Source organism: Syngnathus typhle, linkage group LG9 (genome assembly GCF_033458585.1).
Source record: "Syngnathus typhle isolate RoL2023-S1 ecotype Sweden linkage group LG9, RoL_Styp_1.0, whole genome shotgun sequence".
Taxonomy (NCBI): Eukaryota; Metazoa; Chordata; class Actinopteri; order Syngnathiformes; family Syngnathidae; genus Syngnathus; species Syngnathus typhle.
In genome coordinates, this window is record NC_083746.1 from 14,490,396 (window position 1) to 14,510,038 (window position 19,643).

The following is a 19,643-nucleotide window of genomic DNA, read 5'->3' on the forward strand; positions in this document are numbered from 1 at the left end:
GAGAAACCTTGAGAAGGGACCACAGATGGAAGGATCCCCCTTTCAGGATCACCAGGTTGAAATGGATGCAGAGAGGGCACAAATGATACAACATGAAAATCAATTAAATAAAAAGTGGATGTCCATGTCACAGCAGAGGGCTGCCGAAGGAGCCCTCAATTGTCCTGGCAGTGCTCTTCGAGGAGGTTGAGCTGCAGTTCCCCTTTCCTGAATTGGCCCACGAGAATCCAGATAGCCGCTGTCAGCATGGGTGCCACCTAACCACCTCCCCGGCCGGGGAGGGGGGAGGGAGGGGGTGGAGAGGGAGAGAAAACAAACTCCAGCCGAATCGGCCACTACAAGTTAGTTAAAGGCCATGTCATAGAAATGTGTCTTTAAACGTGTCTTAAATGTTTCTACTGAGGTAGCAGTCCTAATATCCATTGGTAGGGCATTCCAAAGCTCTGGAGCCCGAATAGAAAATGCTCTAGAGCCTGCAGACATTTTCTTAGCCCTCGGTGTCGCTAAAAGGGTAGCGTTTTGCGAACGAAGGTTACGAGACGGAACATAAGGAACAACTAGGTCGACGAGATATGCAGGCGCTAAGCCATGCAGCGATTTATAGGTTAATAGAAGAACCTTGAAGTCACATCTTAAATGGACCGGGAGCCAATGTAAGTTGGCTAGTATTGGGGTAATGTGATCAAATTTTCTTGTCCGAGAGAGCAGCCTTGCAGCGGCATTTTGTACTAACTGTAGACTTTTGATGCGGGACTTAGGAAGACCCGAAAATAGTACATTACAGTAGTCCAGGCGCGACGTGACGAACGCATGTATAATAGTTTCCGCATCACCGGTCGAGAGGATCGGACGAATCTTTGCAATATTACGAAGGTGAAAAAACGCAATTCTGGTTATATTCTTAATGTGCTTTTGAAAGGAGAGAGTTTGGTCAAATATTACCCCGAGATTAGTTACAGTATCGCTTTGAGTGATAGTACGGTTATCTATAGTTATAGCGGTTTCCTTGAATAAGTGTTGATAACGAGTTGGACCAATTATCAACATCTCAGTTTTATCTGGGTTAAGACGAAGGAAGTTGAGAGACATCCATTGCTTGATCTCCGCAAGGCACTTCTCAAGATTACAACAATCCCGCGGATCTGTCATCGATAACGGCATATATAATTGGGTGTCATCCGCATAGCATTGAAAACTAATATTATATTTACGTATTATGTCCCCAAGCGGAATCATATAAATATTAAAAAGAATTGGTCCGAGAACCGATCCCTGTGGGACACCACATGTAACATTATAGAGCTCCGAGGACGCATTGCCATGGACCACTCGGTGCGTCCTGTTTGATAGATAGGAATGGAACCAGCCTAGTGCTGACCCTGAAATGCCAACACAACTTTTAAGACGCCCTAATAAAATATCGAAGTCTACAGTGTCGAAGGCAGCACTAAGATCGAGTAGTAACAGTACAGACGAAATGTTTGAATCCATAGCTACGAGGAGATCATTAGTCACTTTAGCAAGTGCTGTCTCAGTGGAATGATTAGCTCTAAAACCAGACTGAAAAGTGTCGTATCGATTATTGGCGACCATGTAATCAATAAGCTGCTGCGCTACTACTTTTTCAAGAAGTTTTGCTATGAATGGGAGGTTTGAAACTGGCCTATAATTACTGAGACAGTCCGGGTCAAGTTGTAGTCAGTGCAGCCGCCACCCCAAACAGCAATACAGCTGGAGAGGACGCTCTCAATGGTGCCGCGGTAAAATGTAGTCATGACGGCCGGAGGAGCGCTCGCTCGCCTGAGTTTCCGCAGGAAGTACAGGCGGCGCTGGGCTTTCTTTGTCAGTGATGCGGTGTTGGTGGACCAGGAGAGATCCTCACTGATGTGCACCCCCAGGAACTTGGCGCTGCTCACTCTCTCCACCACAGCACCGTCGATGGTCAGCGGCAGGTGTTGGGTGTGACCCTTCCGGAAGTCCACAACAATCTCCTTGGTCTTGTCGACGTTCAGCAGGAGGTTGTTCTCCCTGCACCACGTGGTCAGAAGGTCAACCTCCAGCCTGTATTGAGTCTCGTCTCCCTTGGTGATGAGACCCACCAGAGTCGTGTCGTCAGCAAACTTCACTATATGGTTGTCGCTGTAGGTTGCAGTGCAGTCATGCGTCAGGAGGGCGAAGAGCAGCGGACTGAGCACACAGCCTTGGGGGGCCCCCGTGCTCAGCGTGATGCTGGCGGAGATTTTGTCGCCAACACATACTACCTGTGGCCTCTGACAGAGGAAGTCCAGTAGCCAGTTGCAGAGGTAGGTACTGAGGCCTAGCGTGTCAAGTTTGCTGATGAGGCGTTGTGGCACAATGGTGTTGAAGGCAGAACTGAAGTCCACAAACAGCAATCTCACATACGAGTCCCTTCTCTCCAGGTGGGCGAGGGCCGAGTGGAGGGCAGAGCAGATGGCATCCTCAGAGGACCGTTCTGCTCGGTACGCAAACTGGAAGGGGTCACTGGTGGGGGGGGGGGGGGGGGGACGGATCGGATGTGCTCCAAGACAAGCCGCTCAAAGCACTTCATGATGATGGGCCTAAGTGCCACGGGGCGGTAGTCATTGAAGCAGGACGGAGCGGGTTTCTTCGGCACAGGTACGATGGTGGCAGCTTTGAAACACGACGGGACGATGGCCTGCTGCAGGGAAGTGTTAAAGATGTCTGTGAAGACATCCGTCAGCTCACCAGTGCAGTCCTTCAGCGCTCGACCCGGGATGTTGTCAGGGCCCGCTGCCTTACGGATGTTGATAGCGGCAAGCGCCCTCCTCACGCTGTCGGCGGAGAGGCACAGGGGCAGCTCGTGTGAAGGGGGAGTGGCCTTCAGCGGGCAAGTGCTGTTCTGAGTGTCGAAGCGAGCAAAGAAGCGGTTGAGGTCATTGAGCAGACGGACGTCACCTTCACAGCTCTGCGGCGCGGGCTTGTAATCCGTGATGGTCTGAATGCCCTGCCAAAGGCTCCGTGCGTCCCTGCTGTCCTTGAAGTGGGCGGTAATTTTGCACGAGAACGCCCTCTTTGCATCTTTGATGCCCCGGGACAGGTCAGCCCTCGCAGTCCTCAAGCCAGCCTCATCCCCCGCTCTAAAGGCTTTGTCCCTGGCCCTCAGCAGCCTGAAGACAGCTCCCGTCAGCCATGGCTTCCGGTTAGCCCGAGTGACGATGGATTTTGAGTGAGTCACATCATCAATGCACTTCCTGATGTAGAAGGAAACAGAGTCAGTATACTCCTCAATGTCTGTCCGATCGTCGCAAGTGGCAGCCCTCCTAAACATGTCCCAGTCAGTAGAGCCAAAGCAGTCACGCAGTGCATCAGAGGCACCCTCAGGCCACACCCGTACCTGCTTGCGAACTCGCTTGGACGCTCTCACCATTTGTCTGTATGCGGGCAAAAGCATAACAGTGATATGGTCAGAAAGTCCAAGATGGGGGAGGGGGGCGGCTTTGAAAGCTCCTTTATGCGAAGAGTAGACCAGGTCCAGGAAGCTGTCGCCACGCGTAGGAAAATTAACATGCTGGTGAAGCCTCAGAAAAACAGACTTCAGGTTAGCATGATTAAAATCCCCAGCGAAGATGGTGAAACCGTCAGGGTCTGTGTCTCTTGTTCACTGACAGCCTGGTACAGTTCACTAAGAGCCGCGATCCTGTCGCCTTCGATGTTGGAAGGCGGGATGTAAACCGCGACGAGCAGAATCGCGGTAAATTCTCTTGGCAGGTAAAAAGGACGGCACTTAATGATCACGAACTCCGCCAGTGGCGAGCAGTGCTTGCATACGACTACAGAGTCCCGGCACCATTCGTCACGGATGTAGACGCATATTCCACCTCCACGAGACTTGTACAATGGCCCGGTCCGCCCGATAGCACGCTAGACGCTCCAGATGTACAGCAGAGTCCGGAATGTTGACAGTCAACCAAGTCTCAGTGAACACGAGCACACAGCAGTCCCGCACTGTCTGGTTTGTAGATCGCAGCAAGCGAATGTAATCCATTTTGTTGTCCAGCGATCGAACATTCGCCAGAAGAATGGAAGGCACGGCCGGGCGAGCAGGATTGGCCGCCAGCCTGGCCCGGACGCCCCCGCGTTTGCCCCTCTTCAGCTTCCTCGCACACCGCTTTCGACGCTTCCCAACCGGGGGAGGAATAGCAGACGAGCCCGGCAATGCTTCAGGACGTAGCAGGCCGAGCTCCTTTAATGTTCCCGCATCAAAGTCCAGAACTCGACAAAAACTCGCTTTGGCCGATGTCAAGCAGAACCTGCCTGCCGTACTTGTAGCACGACTCAGTACGACGAGACGAACAAAAAAAACTGCCGGACAAACACTCATTTGACGGACAAAACACCGACAGAGAGAGGTCGCTGCGTATGCACGCGCCGCCATCTTGATGCAATGCTGTAGAGACGTGTCAGCCATGACAGCCCCACAACATCCAGAGCCCTTAAGAAATCCGGGCGGATCTCATCCACCCCCGGGGCCTTGCCACCGAGGAGTTTTTTATCTACCTCAGTGACTTCAACCCCAGAGATTGGAGAGTCCGCCTCAGAGTCCCCAGGCCCTGCCTCCACAATGGAAGGCGTGTCAGTGGAATTGAGGAGGTCTTCGAAGTATTCTCCCCACCAACACACGACGTTTTGAGTCGAGGTCAGCAGCACGCCATCTCCACTGTAAACAGTGTTGACGTTGCACTGCTTCCCCCCCCTGAGACGCCGGATGGTGGACCAGAATTTCCTCGAAGCCGTCCGGAAGTCATTCTCCATGGCCTCGCCAAACTCCTCCCACGCCCGGGTTTTTGCCTCAGCAACCGCCGAAGCCGCGTTCCGCTTGGCCATCCGGTACCTGTCAGCTGCCTCGGGAGTCCCGCAGGCCAAAACGGCCCGATAGGACTCCTTCTTTAGCTTGACGGCATCCCTTACCGCCGGTGTCCACCAGCGGGTTCGGGGATTGCCGCCACGACAGGCACCAATGACCTTACGGCCGCAGCTCCGGTCGTCCGCCTCAACGATGGAGGCGCGGAACAAGGTCCACTCGGACTCAATGTCCCCCGCCTCCCCCGGGACCTGGGAAAAGTTCTGCCGGAGGTGGGAGTTGAAGCTCTTCCTGACAGGGGATTCCGCTAGACGTTCCCAGCAGACCCTCACAGAACGTTTGGGTCTGCCAGGTCGGACCGGCATCTTCCCCCACCATCAGAGCCAACCCACCACCAGGTGGTGATCAGTTGACAGCTCCGCCCCTCTCTTCGCCCGAGTGTCCAAAACATGCGGCCGCAAATCCGATGACACGACTACAAAATCGATCATCGAACTGCGACCTAGGGTGTCCTGGTGCCAAGTGCACACATGGACACCCTTATGTTTGAACATGGTGTTCATTATAGAAAATCCGTGTCGAGCACAGAAGTCCAATAATAGAACACCGCTCGGGTTAAGATTGGGGGGGCCGTTCCTCCCAATCACGCCCTTCCAGGTCTCACTGTCATATATATATATACATATATATATGCCGTCGCAGCGGGCGGGGGAATGCTCGCGAGTCGCGGAGGCTAACGTTGCCCGCTCCCCCCATATATATAAAAAATCATTTTCTCAATGGATTTACATGATACACGAAAATACTTTCGATGGAAAAAAACACGGAAATCCGCGGATCCGCGGAAAATTCTCATCTCTGCTATCTAGAGTTATGGTCATAAAACAATACCTTTTTTTTTCGTGTATAGTGCGCAATATTTAACTAATTTATTGTCCTAAAATCTGGGGTGCGTATTATACATGGGTACAAAAAAAAATTTTTTTTTATTTATTTTTTTTTTTTTAAAGAAAGTCATGGTACAACAAAACCAACAACAGGACTGACCGACAAAGTCGTGGAACAAAAAGACAGGGTGACATTACCAAAGACAGGAACAGAATGACAGTAACACATGCAATGATCCAACGGTGAGCGAGGGGCAGACAGAACTTAAATACATAACACGTTACATTGATTGAGGTGACACAGGAAGAGAGGGGTGACGCGAACAGAAACTATGGCAACCTAGACACATAGCAAAACTGGGGACGAGACATGACAAATCTCCCCCGAAATAAAACTCACCTTTCTTCTTGTTTGTTGTCAATCGCGCATCGCATTCAGCCATCCTGCCCAACACACTTAGTAAAATTCATAATTGACGACACATCGTTTGATGCGATGGTGCAATCCTCGATGGTGTGTTATTGTCAAATATTGTTTGTTTTTTAATCTCCATCGCGGACCGGACGTCATACGGAGGCCGCCATTACAGATGCGCAGAACGGTTGCGCAAGACACGTCAGCTATATAAAGAGCGAGAGTTCAGTTCTCCACCTATTAGTTTCAATTCACAGTTTAATTAGCAGTTTCAATCAGCAAATAACAAAATGCGTATTACAGGTAATATTTTATTTCACAACACTTTGCCTTGTTCCTTTCGTCTCTGCTGTTCATTTCAAACACGCTCCATGCGACCGCAATGCTCTTGTATCAGACGCTCGCTCGATCACCTGCTAGTTTGCCGTCTGTCACAATGTACCCTACACAAATCCGAAACATTTGTTGCGGCTCCGAGTCACGACGAGGGGCAAGGTTTGGTTTCCAAGGGTGTTTTTATTCCTCTTCAACGTCTCTCCCATACAGAGCCGCCTCTTTCCCGTGCGCGCACGGAGCGCGGTGGTGCGTTTAGGGCAGTGCTTCTCAAATAGCAGCGCCCTTGGGGGGCGCGGTGCTATTCCTGGGGGGGCGCGTGTGACCCTGGGGAACAGGCTTTTTTTTTGGCAGTACTAGAATAAAGTGTAATTGCGCGTTTACTACAGCAGGGGGCAGTGGCGCTCTCATTGTTACTTCTGTCACGTTTGCGACAGTGCAACATTTTACGACTTACAAGAAAAGTTAGGATAGTCACGGTGGGGAGGGGGGCCGCGAATAGATTTCTTCTTGCTAGGGGGGGGCGTAAGAAATTAATTGAGAAGCACTGGTTTAGGGGCAGTCGGAGAAATCAACGCCAACAAAAAAAATGATATCCAGCCTAGTTAAGACCATACCAAAGACTATAAAAATGGGACCCATTGCCTCCCTGCGTGTGTGACGATCTTTGGGACTTAAAAAAAAAAAAAAATTAAATTTTTTTTTTTTTAAAAATTCATAAAAATCGTGTGCGTATTATACATGGGTACAAGCTTTTTTCCAGCATCAGCATGCCATTTTTAGGGTGCGTACTATACATGGGGGCGCACTATACACGGAAAAAAACGGTACTTATTTTAATTGTCCATATAGAGGGAATGGGAAAAAAAACTTAATGGATATGTCTGATGCTAAATGCTGGACATTTTGAGTGGTTGAAAGTGAAAAAAAAATCTTCATAAATGACTTAGTTATCACACTTAGAAAAAAGCGTCATCTTTTGGACAAAATCATACTGTGTCCCGTATTTTCAAAAAAAAACATTATTGTCCCAAAAAAATCAGGCATGTAAAACATATTTTGTTATGGCTTATTGACTCATTCAGACTTCTATTTACGTCACATGAAAAATTGTGATTGAATGTATACAGCAGTTATTTTTACTATTAGCAAAACGCTACTATTTTTACTATTACTATACTACTATAGAGGGCAACCCCCCCCCCCCCCCCCAACAAATAAAAAGAAATTACATATGTATGGATAAGTCTGGAGCCACTGAACATTTTGAGTGGTTCAAAGTGACCCTGGGGGATAAAAGAGGAATCGTGTTGACATTCACAACAGAAACACATTCTGCTCACGCGCGGCGCAGAAGAAGACGAAGAAGAAGACGAAGAAGAAAACGAAGAAGAGAACGAAGACGACGAAGAAAAACATGCAGTCAGAGCAGCAGTGATGTGCATTCCAGTTATTTTAGGTGAACTGAATCTTTGGAATCTGTTCACTCAAAAGATTCGTTCAAACAATGCGTTCAACGCGAACGGGAAAGCCAGGATTCGGTCCCTCACTGGTCCGTTCTCGCGGTGAACTGGCACCAGCTTCAATGGGCATTATCGACACCTACTGGTTGAAGTTATATGAACGGAAAAAAAGAACGAATCACATTCCCTCTCGTTCACTGAAAATACTCTTTCTCTTTGTATGGATCGTTCACTCACGAACCAACACTACAAAGCAGGCGGAACAGGCGGATCTTCCTCAAGCAGTTTGATAACGTCGACATGGCGGCTGTCACCGATGTGAGTGAAAATACGAAGGTAAAAGTCATAAAAAAATGTAACGTAACGGTTCATCGCTTGATTCAACAACGGGTCATCTGTGTTTGAAGCCATTTTTGTTTATTTCAGTCCGAATCAGAGGTCTTCGAGATCACGGATTTCACCACTGCGTCTGAGTGGGAAAGGTATTATATACTGGCTTGTACGTTTACTTATTTTTATTCCCTGCCAGACCAATGTCACTGGAATAAATGATCAATAAAACAGTGTTTCAGTTTTGTCGATATATTAAGAAAAATGGACGTTATTAAGTGTTAATGCTTCCACAAGCAGACAAAAATGAAAGTGAGGGACTATAGACTCCTTCGAAGTTTGTAAACGATGTGATGTAATTTAACGGACGTGGCTTCGCTGGAGGCAAAAACAACCAGCACACTCTCTTGAAAACGCCGATTTGGTATATTTCAACAGTGTTAACGAGTGATTAGACGCATAAAAGCGATCATTTGCGTGAATATTTGAGTAAACTCGCTCTCCACACCTGTAAATTTTGCTTTAATAAGTTGACTGACTGATGTCAAGCTCTTTATCTTCGGCCTCATTCACGATATGGGCAATTTAGCAAAACAATTCAGCTTACAAAAAGCCTCTCTGAACGCATCGTGTTTGCGTAAGTTGGTGACTGGTGAAAAGAAATGGACATGACAAGACACATCAGCTGCAGAGAGGCTGCTCGTGTCTATTAAATCAGCCAAGGAAAGGCTAATCTTTGTGATATGTTAATCACTTCACATGCTTTGATATCTTTATCGTGGACATATTCAAAACATGAAAAATAGAGTGAAAAAAATCAAATAAAGTAACACTTTAAAGCGCCATATCCTCTGGTCATGTCCTCTGTCACCAGGATGACATAAAGGACGAGAAATTTGATCGATGGATTTAATGATTTGGAGTGACACAAATGGTTTTATCAACGTGTTATTTATGTAATAGTTTTTTTTAAATAACTGAATGTTACGTCAGTCCCGTTCGCAGCTCCTTTTTTGTGTTTAAGTCACATTAGTATACCGTATCGTTTAGCCTCATCGTATCGTTTAGTTCAGGGGTGTCCAAACTTTTTGCAAGGAAGGCCAGATTTGATGAAGTGAAGGGGGCCAATAGTTCTTTCGGACATTTTTTAACTACACAAATGTCATGCAAATACACACTGTTATAAAACAAATTTCACTGTCACAATTGTCTTTATTTTTCAAATGACAAAATAACCAAATAAGAGTCACTCAGGCAGATGTGAACAACTCTAAAAACACAAATTCTGCCTTTCATTCATATCCGAAGAGTCAGATAACATTGAACAAACTGTATGAAATACCTTAAACTTACATGAGTTTAAAATGACTTTTGCCTCATGAACATTTTAAACGTGAGTTATAAGTAATGCAAAGTTGTCTGTTATCATTAAAACCGAAAACTAGTGAATTTTGCTCTTGTCATTCACATTATCTTTCAGAAAATAATAGTTTGTGTCAGGTCTACAGGTCCATAACATCAACAGTCTTAACATGGCCACTTTGTAGCTTACTTTAGTAATATTTATTTTTGACTCACAGTCCCGTGTGAAGAATCGCTGTTGTGATGCCAGTTCAGCTTGGAGCTGCTTCACTTTATCAGCGCGGTTACTCCCTGTTAGCTGGTCATTTGTGTTCGCATGTTTAGTCTGATAGTGTCTCTTAAAGTTGAAATCCTTAAACAAAGCAACCGTCTCTTTACAAACTAACCTTTCGGACAATGTAGTATTGCTCCAAATGTTCGTTTAATTTTCTTTAGAGGTCTGTTAGCATAAATCGCGAATTAGCATCTTTCTGCTAACTCGTTAGCCTGCCCAGTACTTCTTTGCTGCGGGCCAATAAAAACTGGACCGCGGGCTGTAGTTTGGACACCCCTGGTTTAGTTCATATCAGTACTAGGTGTTGGATTTTGTCAAATAAATTTCCCCCAAAATGTGACTCAAACTCCGGTGCGACTAATATATGTATTTTTCCCCTTTATTGTGCATTTTATGGCTGATGCGAGTTGTACTCCGGAGCGATTTTTAATCCAAAAAATACGGTAATTGCCCCCAAACTTGATTTCTTCGCACTAAGCTGCTTGCCTATTGCAGATTTAGTCTTCCCTGGCTGGTGTAAGTCTACAATTTCTTTCCTGGTGTCTTTTGACAGCTCTTTGGTCTTGGCCATTGTGGCCCAGCGACATACCCAAAACATCACTGCGCTTGAGATCTGCATGAAGGAATAGGCCAAAAAGCCAGCAAATGTGTGTGAAAACCTCATTTTTCACCCTAATTTGCAAATAAATTCCCTAAAAATCACTTTTGCCAGATTTTTTTTAATTTTGTCTCAGAGTTGAAGTGTACCTATGATGAAAATTACAGGAATATCTCATCTTGTAAGTAGGAGAACTTGCACAATTGGTGTCTGACTAAATACTTTTTTGCCCCACTGTACGACCACTTTAATTATACTAAAAATAACATGTGAAGTGGTCAACTATACTTGTAAGTGATGTGTTAATGATCAAGTAAAAATTTGTGGAAAAAAAACTTACCGTTTTTTTCCGTGTATAGTGCGCAAAATTTAACTAATTTATTGTCCTAAAATCTGGGGTGCGCATTATACATGAGTACAATTTTTTATTTTATTTATTTTTTTCTTTTTTTTAAAGAAAATCATGGTACAACAAAACCAACAACAGGACTGACCGACAAAGTCGTGAAACAAAAAGACAGGGTGACATTACCAAAGACAGGAACAGAAACCACATCATGACAGTAACACATGCAATGACCCGACGGTGAGCGAGGGGCAGACAGGACTTAAATACAAAACACGTTACATCGATTGAGGTGACTCAGGAAGAGAGGGGCGACGCGAACAGAAACTATGGCAACCTAGACACATAGCAAAACTGGGGACGAGACATGACAAATCTCCCCCGAAATAAAACTTGAAATCACCTTTCTTCTTGTTTGTTGTCAATCGCGCATCGCATTCAGCCATCCTGCCCAACACACTTAGTAAAATTCATAATTGACGACACATCGTTTGATGCGATGGTGCAATCCTTGATGGTGCGTTATTGTCAAATGTTGTTTGTTTTTTAATCTCCATCGCGGACCGGACGTCATACTGAGGCAGTATAACTGCGCGTGTGCACTATGGATCCGATGCGCAGAACGGATGCGCAAGACACGTCAGCTATATAAAGAGCGAGAGTTGTTTTCTTCCTATTAGTTTCAATTCAGTTTAATTAGCAGTTTCAATCAGCAAATAACAAAATGCGTATTACATGTAATATTTTATTTCACAACATATTGCCTTGTTCCTTTCGTCTCTGCTGTTCACTTCAAACACGCTCCATACGACCGCAATGCTTTCGTATCAGACGCTTGCTCGATCACCTGCTCGTTTGCTGTCTGTCACAAAATTTACTTAAAAAAACACTGCGCGTTATAATGCAGACTCAAGTCAAGTTTATTTGTGCGCCGTATTTATACCGTATTGGCCCGAATATAAGACGATCCCGATTATAAGACGACCCCCTCTTTTTCCAGACTCAAGTCTGAAAAAAGACTTTTTGAAAACAAAATTTAATTTTTATACAGAAAATAGTTACATCTGAAACAAATGATTATAACAATATATTCGAGAGAAAAGGCATGTTATTTTGCCTCATTCAAATCATGCAAAACCTGTCCATCACATCTTAATATCTGAACATTTAAATATATAAACTAAAGTGCAATCACATTTGTAAATGAATGGCTTCTGGTTTTTGAAATGTAAATACCGTTTTTTTCCGTGTATAGTGCGCAAAATTTAACTAATTTATTGTCCTAAAATCTGGGGTGCGCATTATACATGGGTACAAACATTTTTTAATTTTTTTTTTTTTTTAAAGAAAGTCATGGTACAACATACGACCGCAATTCTCTCGTATCAGACGCTTGCTCGATCACCTGCTCGTTTGCTGTCTGTCACAATGTACCCTACACAAATCCGAAACATTTGTTGCGGCTCCGAGTCACGACGAGGGGCAAGTTTTGGTTTCCAAGGGTGTTTTTATTCCTCTTCAACGTCTCTCCCATACAGAGCCGCCTTTTTCACGTCCGCAAGACTTTTTTACATGCGCGCACGGAGCGCGGTGGTGCGTTTACGGGCAGTCGGAGAAATCAACGCCAACAAAAGAAATTACATCCAGCCTAGTTAAGACCATACCAAAGACTACACCGTGTTCCAAATTATTATGCAAATGATATTTATCTCAGATTTTCCTAAATAGTCGATGCAAATGAGTCAGCATAATTTTCAAGTCATCAACCATTAGTTTAATGAATTCGAATGTTATTGAACAAACCTCTCAATAACAGAATTTTTCAAAAATAAAAAACTTAAAATGCACTGTTCCAAATTATTACGCACAACAGAGTTTTATAACATTTTATAGGTTGTTATGAACTGAAATGCTCATCTTTAGAATTTACAGCATTAGGAGGTCATATTTACTGAAATCAAAAGCTATTTCAATCAAAAACATCTTAACAGGTCAAGTTACATTTTAACATAGGACCCTTTATTTGATAGCAGCTTCACAATTCTTGCATCCATTGACCTTGTGAGTTTTTGGAGAGTTTCTGCTTGAATTTCTTTGCAGGATGTCAGAATAGCCTCCCAGAGCTGCTGTTTGGATGTGAACTGCCTCCCACCCTCATAGATCTTTTGCTTGAGGATGCTCCAAAGGTTCTCAATAGGGTTGAGGTCAGGGGAGGATGGGGGCCACACCATGAGTTTCTCTCCTTTTATGCCCATAGCAGCCAATGATGCAGAGGTATTCCTTGCAGCATGAGATGGTGCATTGTCATGCATGAAGATGATTTTGCTACGGAAAGCACGGTTCTTCTTTTTGTACCATGGAAGAAAGTGGTCAGTCAGAAACTCCACATACTTTACAGATGTCATTTTCACACCTTCAGGGACCCTAAAGGGGCCAACCAGCTCTCTCCCCATGATTCTGGCCCAAAACATGACTCCGCCACCTCCTTGCTGACGTCGCAGCCTTGTTGGGACATGGTGGCCGTCCACCAACCATCCACGACTCCATCCATCTGGACCATCCAAGGTTGCACGGCACTCATCAGTGAACAAGACTGTTTGAAAATTAGTCTTCATGTATTCCTGGGCCCACTGCAGCCGTTTCTGCTTGTGAGCGTTGTTTAGGGGTGGCCGAATAGAGGGTTTACGCATAACTGCAAGACTCTGGAGGATCCTACACCTTGATGTTCGTGGGACTCCAGAGGCACCAGCAGCTTCAAATATCTGTTTGCTATTCTGTAATGGCATTTTAGCAGCTGCTCTCTTAATCCGATGTTTTTGTCTGGCAGAAACCTTCCTCGTTGTGCCTTTATCTGCACGAACCCGTGTGTGCTCTGAATCAGCCACAAATCTCTTTACAGTACGATGATCACGCTTAAGTTTTCGTGAAATATCTAAGGTCTTCATACCTTGTCCAAGGCATTGAACTATTTCACGCTTTTCGACAGCAGAGATCCTTTTTCTTTCCCATGTTGCTTGGAAATGGTCATCTGCTTAATAATGTGGAACGCCATTCTTAAGTAGTTTTTCCTTAATTGGGCTCACCTGGCAGACTAATTATCACAGGTGTCTGAGATTGATTTCAGTGATCCAAAGAGCCCTGACACACAATACCGTCCATGAGTTTAATTGAAAAACAAAAAATGTAATCTTTATGACACTTAAATACAATTCGCATAATAATTTGGAACACGGTGTATAAAAATGAGACCCATTGCCTCCCTGCGTGTGTGACGATCATTGGGACTTAAAAAAAAAAAAAAAAAAAAAAATTAAAACAAATTCATAAAAATTGGGTGCGTATTATACAGGGGTACAGGCTTTTTTCCAGCATCAGCATGCGATTTTTACGGTGCGTATTATACATCGGGGCGCATTATACACGGAAAAAAACGGTATATATAAGTCGCCCCCCCCACCCAAACTATGAAAAAACCCGCGACTTTTAGTCCGAAAATTACGGTATATAAAGTAGCTATAATATAAAAAACAATTTTATCAAACCATCTGTGTCACTTCAAATGAATGAATCTTATCAATCGAATTCTTCGTCCTTTCTGTAAATAACGCCGCGTGTGCAGCGCGCCCCTGACGTCGGACTCGCCGTCAGTTGCAGTTCAAATGATTCCATAATATAAACAACAATTTCATCAAATCATCTGTGTCACTCCAAATCATTAAATCCATTGATCGAATTCTTCGTACCGTTTTTTTCCGTGTATAATGCGCCCCCATGTATAATACGCACCCTAGAAATGGCATGTTGATGCTGGAAAAAAGCCTGTACCCATGTATAATACGCACCCAATCTTTTTATTTATTTATTTAAATTATTATTTTTTTTTAAGTCCCAATGATCGTCACACATGCAGGGAGGCAATGGGTCCCATTTTTATAGTCTATGGTATGGTCTTAACTAGGCTGGACGTAATTTTTTTTGTTGGCGTTGATTTCTCCGACTGCCCGTAAAGGCACCACCGCGATGAATGCGACACGTGAAAAAGGCGTGCGGACGTGAAAAAGGCGGCTCTGTATGGGAGAGACGTTGAAGAGGAATAAAAACACCCTAGGAAACCAAAACTTGCCCCTCGTCGTGACTCTGAGCCGCAACAAATGTTTCGGATTTGTGTAGGGTACATTGTGACAGCAAACGAGCAGGTGATCGAGCAAGCGTCTGATACGAGAGCATTGCGGTCGTATGGAGCGTGTTTGAAGTGAACAGCAGAGACGAAAGGAACAAGGCAAAGTGTTGTGAAATAAAATATTACCTGTAATACGCATTTTGTTATTTGCTGATTGAAACTGCTAATTAAACTGTGAATTGAGACTAATAGGAAGAAAACAACTCTCGCTCTTTATAGAGCTGACGCGTCTTGGGCATCCGTTCCGCGCATCGGATCCATAGTGCGCATGCGCAGTCAAACTGCCTCCGTATGACGTCCGGTCCGGGATGGTTATTAAAAAACAAACAATATTTGACAATAACGCACCATCAAGGATTGCACCATCGCATCAAACGATGTGTCGTCAATTATGAGTTTTACTGAGTAAGTGTGTTGGGCAGGATGGCTGAATGCGATGCGCGATTGACAACAAACAAGAAGAAAGGTGATTTCAAGTTTTATTTCGAGGGAGATTTGTCATGTCTCGTCCCCAGTTTTGCTATGTGTCTAGGTTGCCATAGTTTCTGTTCGCGTCGCCCCTCTCTTCCTGTGTCACCTCAATCAATGTAATGTGTTTTGTATTTAAGTCCTGTCTGCCCCTCGCTCACCGTCGGATGATGTCATGATGTCTGTTTGGTTTCTGTTCCTGTCTTTGGTAATGTCACCCTGTCTTTTTGTTCCACGTCTTTGTCGGTCAGTCCTGTTGTTGGTTTTGTTGTACCATGACGTTCTTAAAAAAAAATAAAAAATAAATAAAAAATTTTGTACCCATGTATAATGCGCACCCCAGATTTTAGGACAATAAATTAGTTAAATTTTGCGCATTATACAAGGAAAAAAACGGTACCGTTTTTTTCCGTGTATAGTGCGCCCCCATGTATAGTACGCACCCCTAACAATGGCATGCTGATGCTGGAAAAAAGCTTGTACCCATGTATAATACGCACCCAATTTTTATGAATTTCTTAAATTTTTTTTTAATTTTTTTTTTTTTTTTTTTAAGTCCCAAAGATCGTCACACACGCAGGGAGGCAATGGGTCCCATTTTTAAAGTCTTTGGTATGGTCTTAACTAGGCTGGATGTCATTTTTTTTGTTGGCGTTGATTTCTCCGACTGCCCCTAAACGCACCACCGCGCTCCGTGCGCACACGGCGGCTCTGTATGGGAGAGACGTTGAAGAGGAATAAAAACACCCTTGGAAACCAAAACTTGCCCCTCGTCGTGACTCGGAGCCGCAACAAATGTTTCGGATTTGTGTAGGGTACACTGTGACAGACAGCAAACGAGCAGGTGATCCAGCAAGCCTTGTCTGATACGAGAGCATTGCGGTCGCATGGAGCGTGTTTGAAATGAACAGCAGAGACGAAAGGAACAAGGCAAAGTGTTGTGAAATAAAATATTACCTGTAATACGCATTTTGTTATTTGCTGATTGAAACTGCTAATTAAACTGTGAATTGAAACTAATAGGTGGAGAACTGAACTCTCGCTCTTTATATAGCTGACGTGTCTTGCGCAACCGTTCTGCGCATCTGTAATGGCGGCCTCCGTATGACGTCCGATCCGCGATGGAGATTAAAAAACAAACAATATTTGACAATAACACAACATCGAGGATTGCACCATCGCATCAAACGATGTGTCGTCAATTATGAATTTTACTAAGTGTGTTGGGCAGGATGGCTGAATGCGATGCGCGATTGACAACAAACAAGAAGAAAGGTGAGTTTTATTTCGGGGGAGATTTGTCATGTCTCGTCCCCAGTTTTGCTATGTGTCTAGGTTGCCATAGTTTCTGTTCGTGTCACCCCGCTCTTCCTGTGTCACCTCAATCGATGTAAAGTGTTTTGTATTTAAGTCCTGTCTGCCCCTCGCTCACCGTTGGATCATTGCATGTGTTAGTCATTCTGTTCCTGTCTTTGGTAATCTCACCCTGTCTTTTTGTTCCACGACTTTGTCGGTCAGTCCTGTTGTTGGTTTTGTTGTACCATGACTTTATTTAAAAAAAAAAAAAAAAAATTAAAAAAAAAAAAAATTAAAAATTTTTTTCTTTGTACCCATGTATAATACGCACCCCAGATTTTAGGACAATAAATTAGTAAAATATTGCGCACTATACACGGAAAAAAACGGTAGTTAAATTTCGCGCATTATACCCGGAAAAAAACGGTACTTTATGTAAACAGCGTGTGTGCGGCGCGCCGCTGACGTCGGACTCGTCGTCAGGTGCAGTTCAAATTTTTCCACAGGCCCATATAACAATATATAAACTATATATCAAAACACAATATAAACAACAATTTTATCAAACCATCTGTTTCACTCCAAATCATTAAATCCATCGGAATCTTCGTCTTGTGTCACTTAAAAAAAAAAAAAAAAAAAAAAAAAAATATATATATATATATATATATATATATATATATATATATATATATATATATATATATATATATATATATATATATATATATATATATATATATATAGCTGTTTACTCCGGATCTCCGTGCGCCGCTGACATCAGACTAGATATATCAAATAAATGTAATATAAACAACAATTTTAACGAACCATCCGTGTCACTCCAAATCATTAAATCCATCGGAATCTTCATCTGCCGTGTCACTTAAAAGAAACAAAATAAACAACAGCCGTTGACTTCGGAACTACGTGCGCCGCTGACGTCAGCCTCGTCGTCAGCCTCGTCGTCAGCCTCGTCGTCAGTTGCGGCTCCAATTATTCCACAGATCTACGTATATAATATCTATTATTTATTCATCACTCTTACTATTGATTGTTTGAATTTTTGCCTTCTTGTTTTTATATTGTGTCGCGTACTTGTATGTCTATCGTGTTACGTGTCTCGTCACCGTGGGATAGAGAAAAACGTAATTTCGGTCTCTGTGTGTTGTGACATGTGCGGAGAGTGACAATAAAGCTGACTTTGACTTTGACTTTGATAATAGGGCTGTAACGATACATCGATTAATCGATATAATGCTCTACGATTTATTAGCATCGATGCTAAACGTAAACATCGATTTATATCGCCGTGTTTGACCTCGCACATTAGACGCGACTTTATTTTGAAATCCAGTTCATTGTTGCTTGCTTCCTCTTTCCGGGAGCAGTGCGCCCGGCGTTGTGTTGTGAGCAGAGCAGGCACGTGAAAGGGGAGTCGACAACTCGTACGCTGCTCCTGGGCTGGTGCTATGGCTAGTGCCCAAAAAGACGAGGAAATTTGCTCCCCTTTAGGCTTCAAGTCATTCGTTTGGAAGCACTTTGGATTCCAAAGAAAAGATGGCTCAACCGACAAGACACGTGCAGTTTGTAAATCCTGCCATGCGGTGATCAAATATCCAGGGAGCACAAATCTCGCCGCACATTTAAAGAAAAAACACAACATCAAAGTTCAGTGTTAAAATAAGCACTTTGTATACTGCAATACTCTTGTAATTTCCTAAATAAAGAGTTTGCAGTACCTTGTTGATTTTGCGTATGAATTGTTATAAATCAGGATATTCTATATTTTTTATTAAAAAAAAAAAATCGATCGTAGAACACTATCGCGATATATCGTGAATGAATCGCAGCAGGCTTTAAGATATCGGCAAATATCGTATCGTAGTTCTTTGTATCGATATTATATCGTATCGTGACAAAACCCGCGATTTACACCCCTAGTATATAACTATATTGTAGCGTTACCAAAGTACCAGGCAAGACGTGGGTTTGGAACCGGCTCTTTATTTCACAAAACAAGAGCTCAACATATGAGCCAACACAGTGCTATGAGCAAGCGCCCTGGATCGCTACCCCCCCTGCTGCCTTCACGGCCTTGCTAGACAAATGGAAACTACTGAAGTCTAACAACATAGACCAGGGGTGGGCAACGGCCCACGGGACCGTTTAATCATGCCCGCCAACCCTGAATAAATTGTATTATTAAACATTTTTTTTGGTCGTATTGCCTGCAATGACTGCGTTTCCCCAGTAGATGGGGAAGCGGTCGCCTGCGCATTTACTACCGAAAGCCGTGTCAGAAAGCTCGGTGCACACTCACAAGTGCGTGTAAGTACTCAGTAGTACGGACATGGCGATATCGCGCTCTATTTGTATCAGTCCCGAATTTAGAGCGTGGGCTGTGACGACAGCATTCTTGTATTTCAGATGCAATTTTGCGCTAAAGCCACCCACAAACCTTCCCCTGGAATCCTTCCATTAAAATGAGTCGCCCAAGGAAAAGCAAGGTGGACACAGTGCCGAGTGTTTAAAAGAGTGGCCAATTTGGCTCGACGTACGCGACGTGACGTTCAGCCACATGAACGTCAACATCAACCCGTCACAGATCGAGGAAAACGGACAAACACCTCGGATCTCTCCTAAGAATTGCCACAACAAATCTTACTCCAGACTATGACGCACTAGCAAAAAAGGGAGACCAACAACACTGTTCCCACTGAAAATGAAGGGGAGGCATTTTGAATATGATTTGTACACATAGCAGGGATTGAAACTAGCGACCATTCTCATTTTCAAACAATGCAGGATGCTCAAGAACATTGATGCACCACCTGTTTGCAACTAA

General features: G+C 44.1%; 1 protein-coding gene across 15 annotated transcripts in view; it reads left to right on the forward strand.

Annotated features, from left to right (window-relative positions):
- Nucleotides 1-8,169: 8,169 nt before the first annotated feature.
- rab3gap1 (RAB3 GTPase activating protein subunit 1) overlaps nucleotides 8,170-19,643 on the forward strand; it is a 247,591-nt gene continuing 236,117 nt past the window's right edge. For 8 of the 15 annotated variants that reach the window (XR_009715772.1, XM_061287377.1, XM_061287389.1 and 5 more), the window contains exons 1-2: nucleotides 8,186-8,277; nucleotides 8,368-8,423. Coding sequence is in view for 9 of the 15 variants with exons in the window: in XM_061287377.1 (XP_061143361.1) it covers nucleotides 8,242-8,277; nucleotides 8,368-8,423 (92 nt within the window). In the remaining 6 variants the exon portion in view is untranslated. Of the gene's footprint in view, nucleotides 8,278-8,348; nucleotides 8,441-19,643 lie in introns of all 15 variants that reach the window. The other 7 variants (XM_061287379.1, XM_061287381.1, XM_061287383.1 and 4 more) reach the window with 6 other exon arrangements.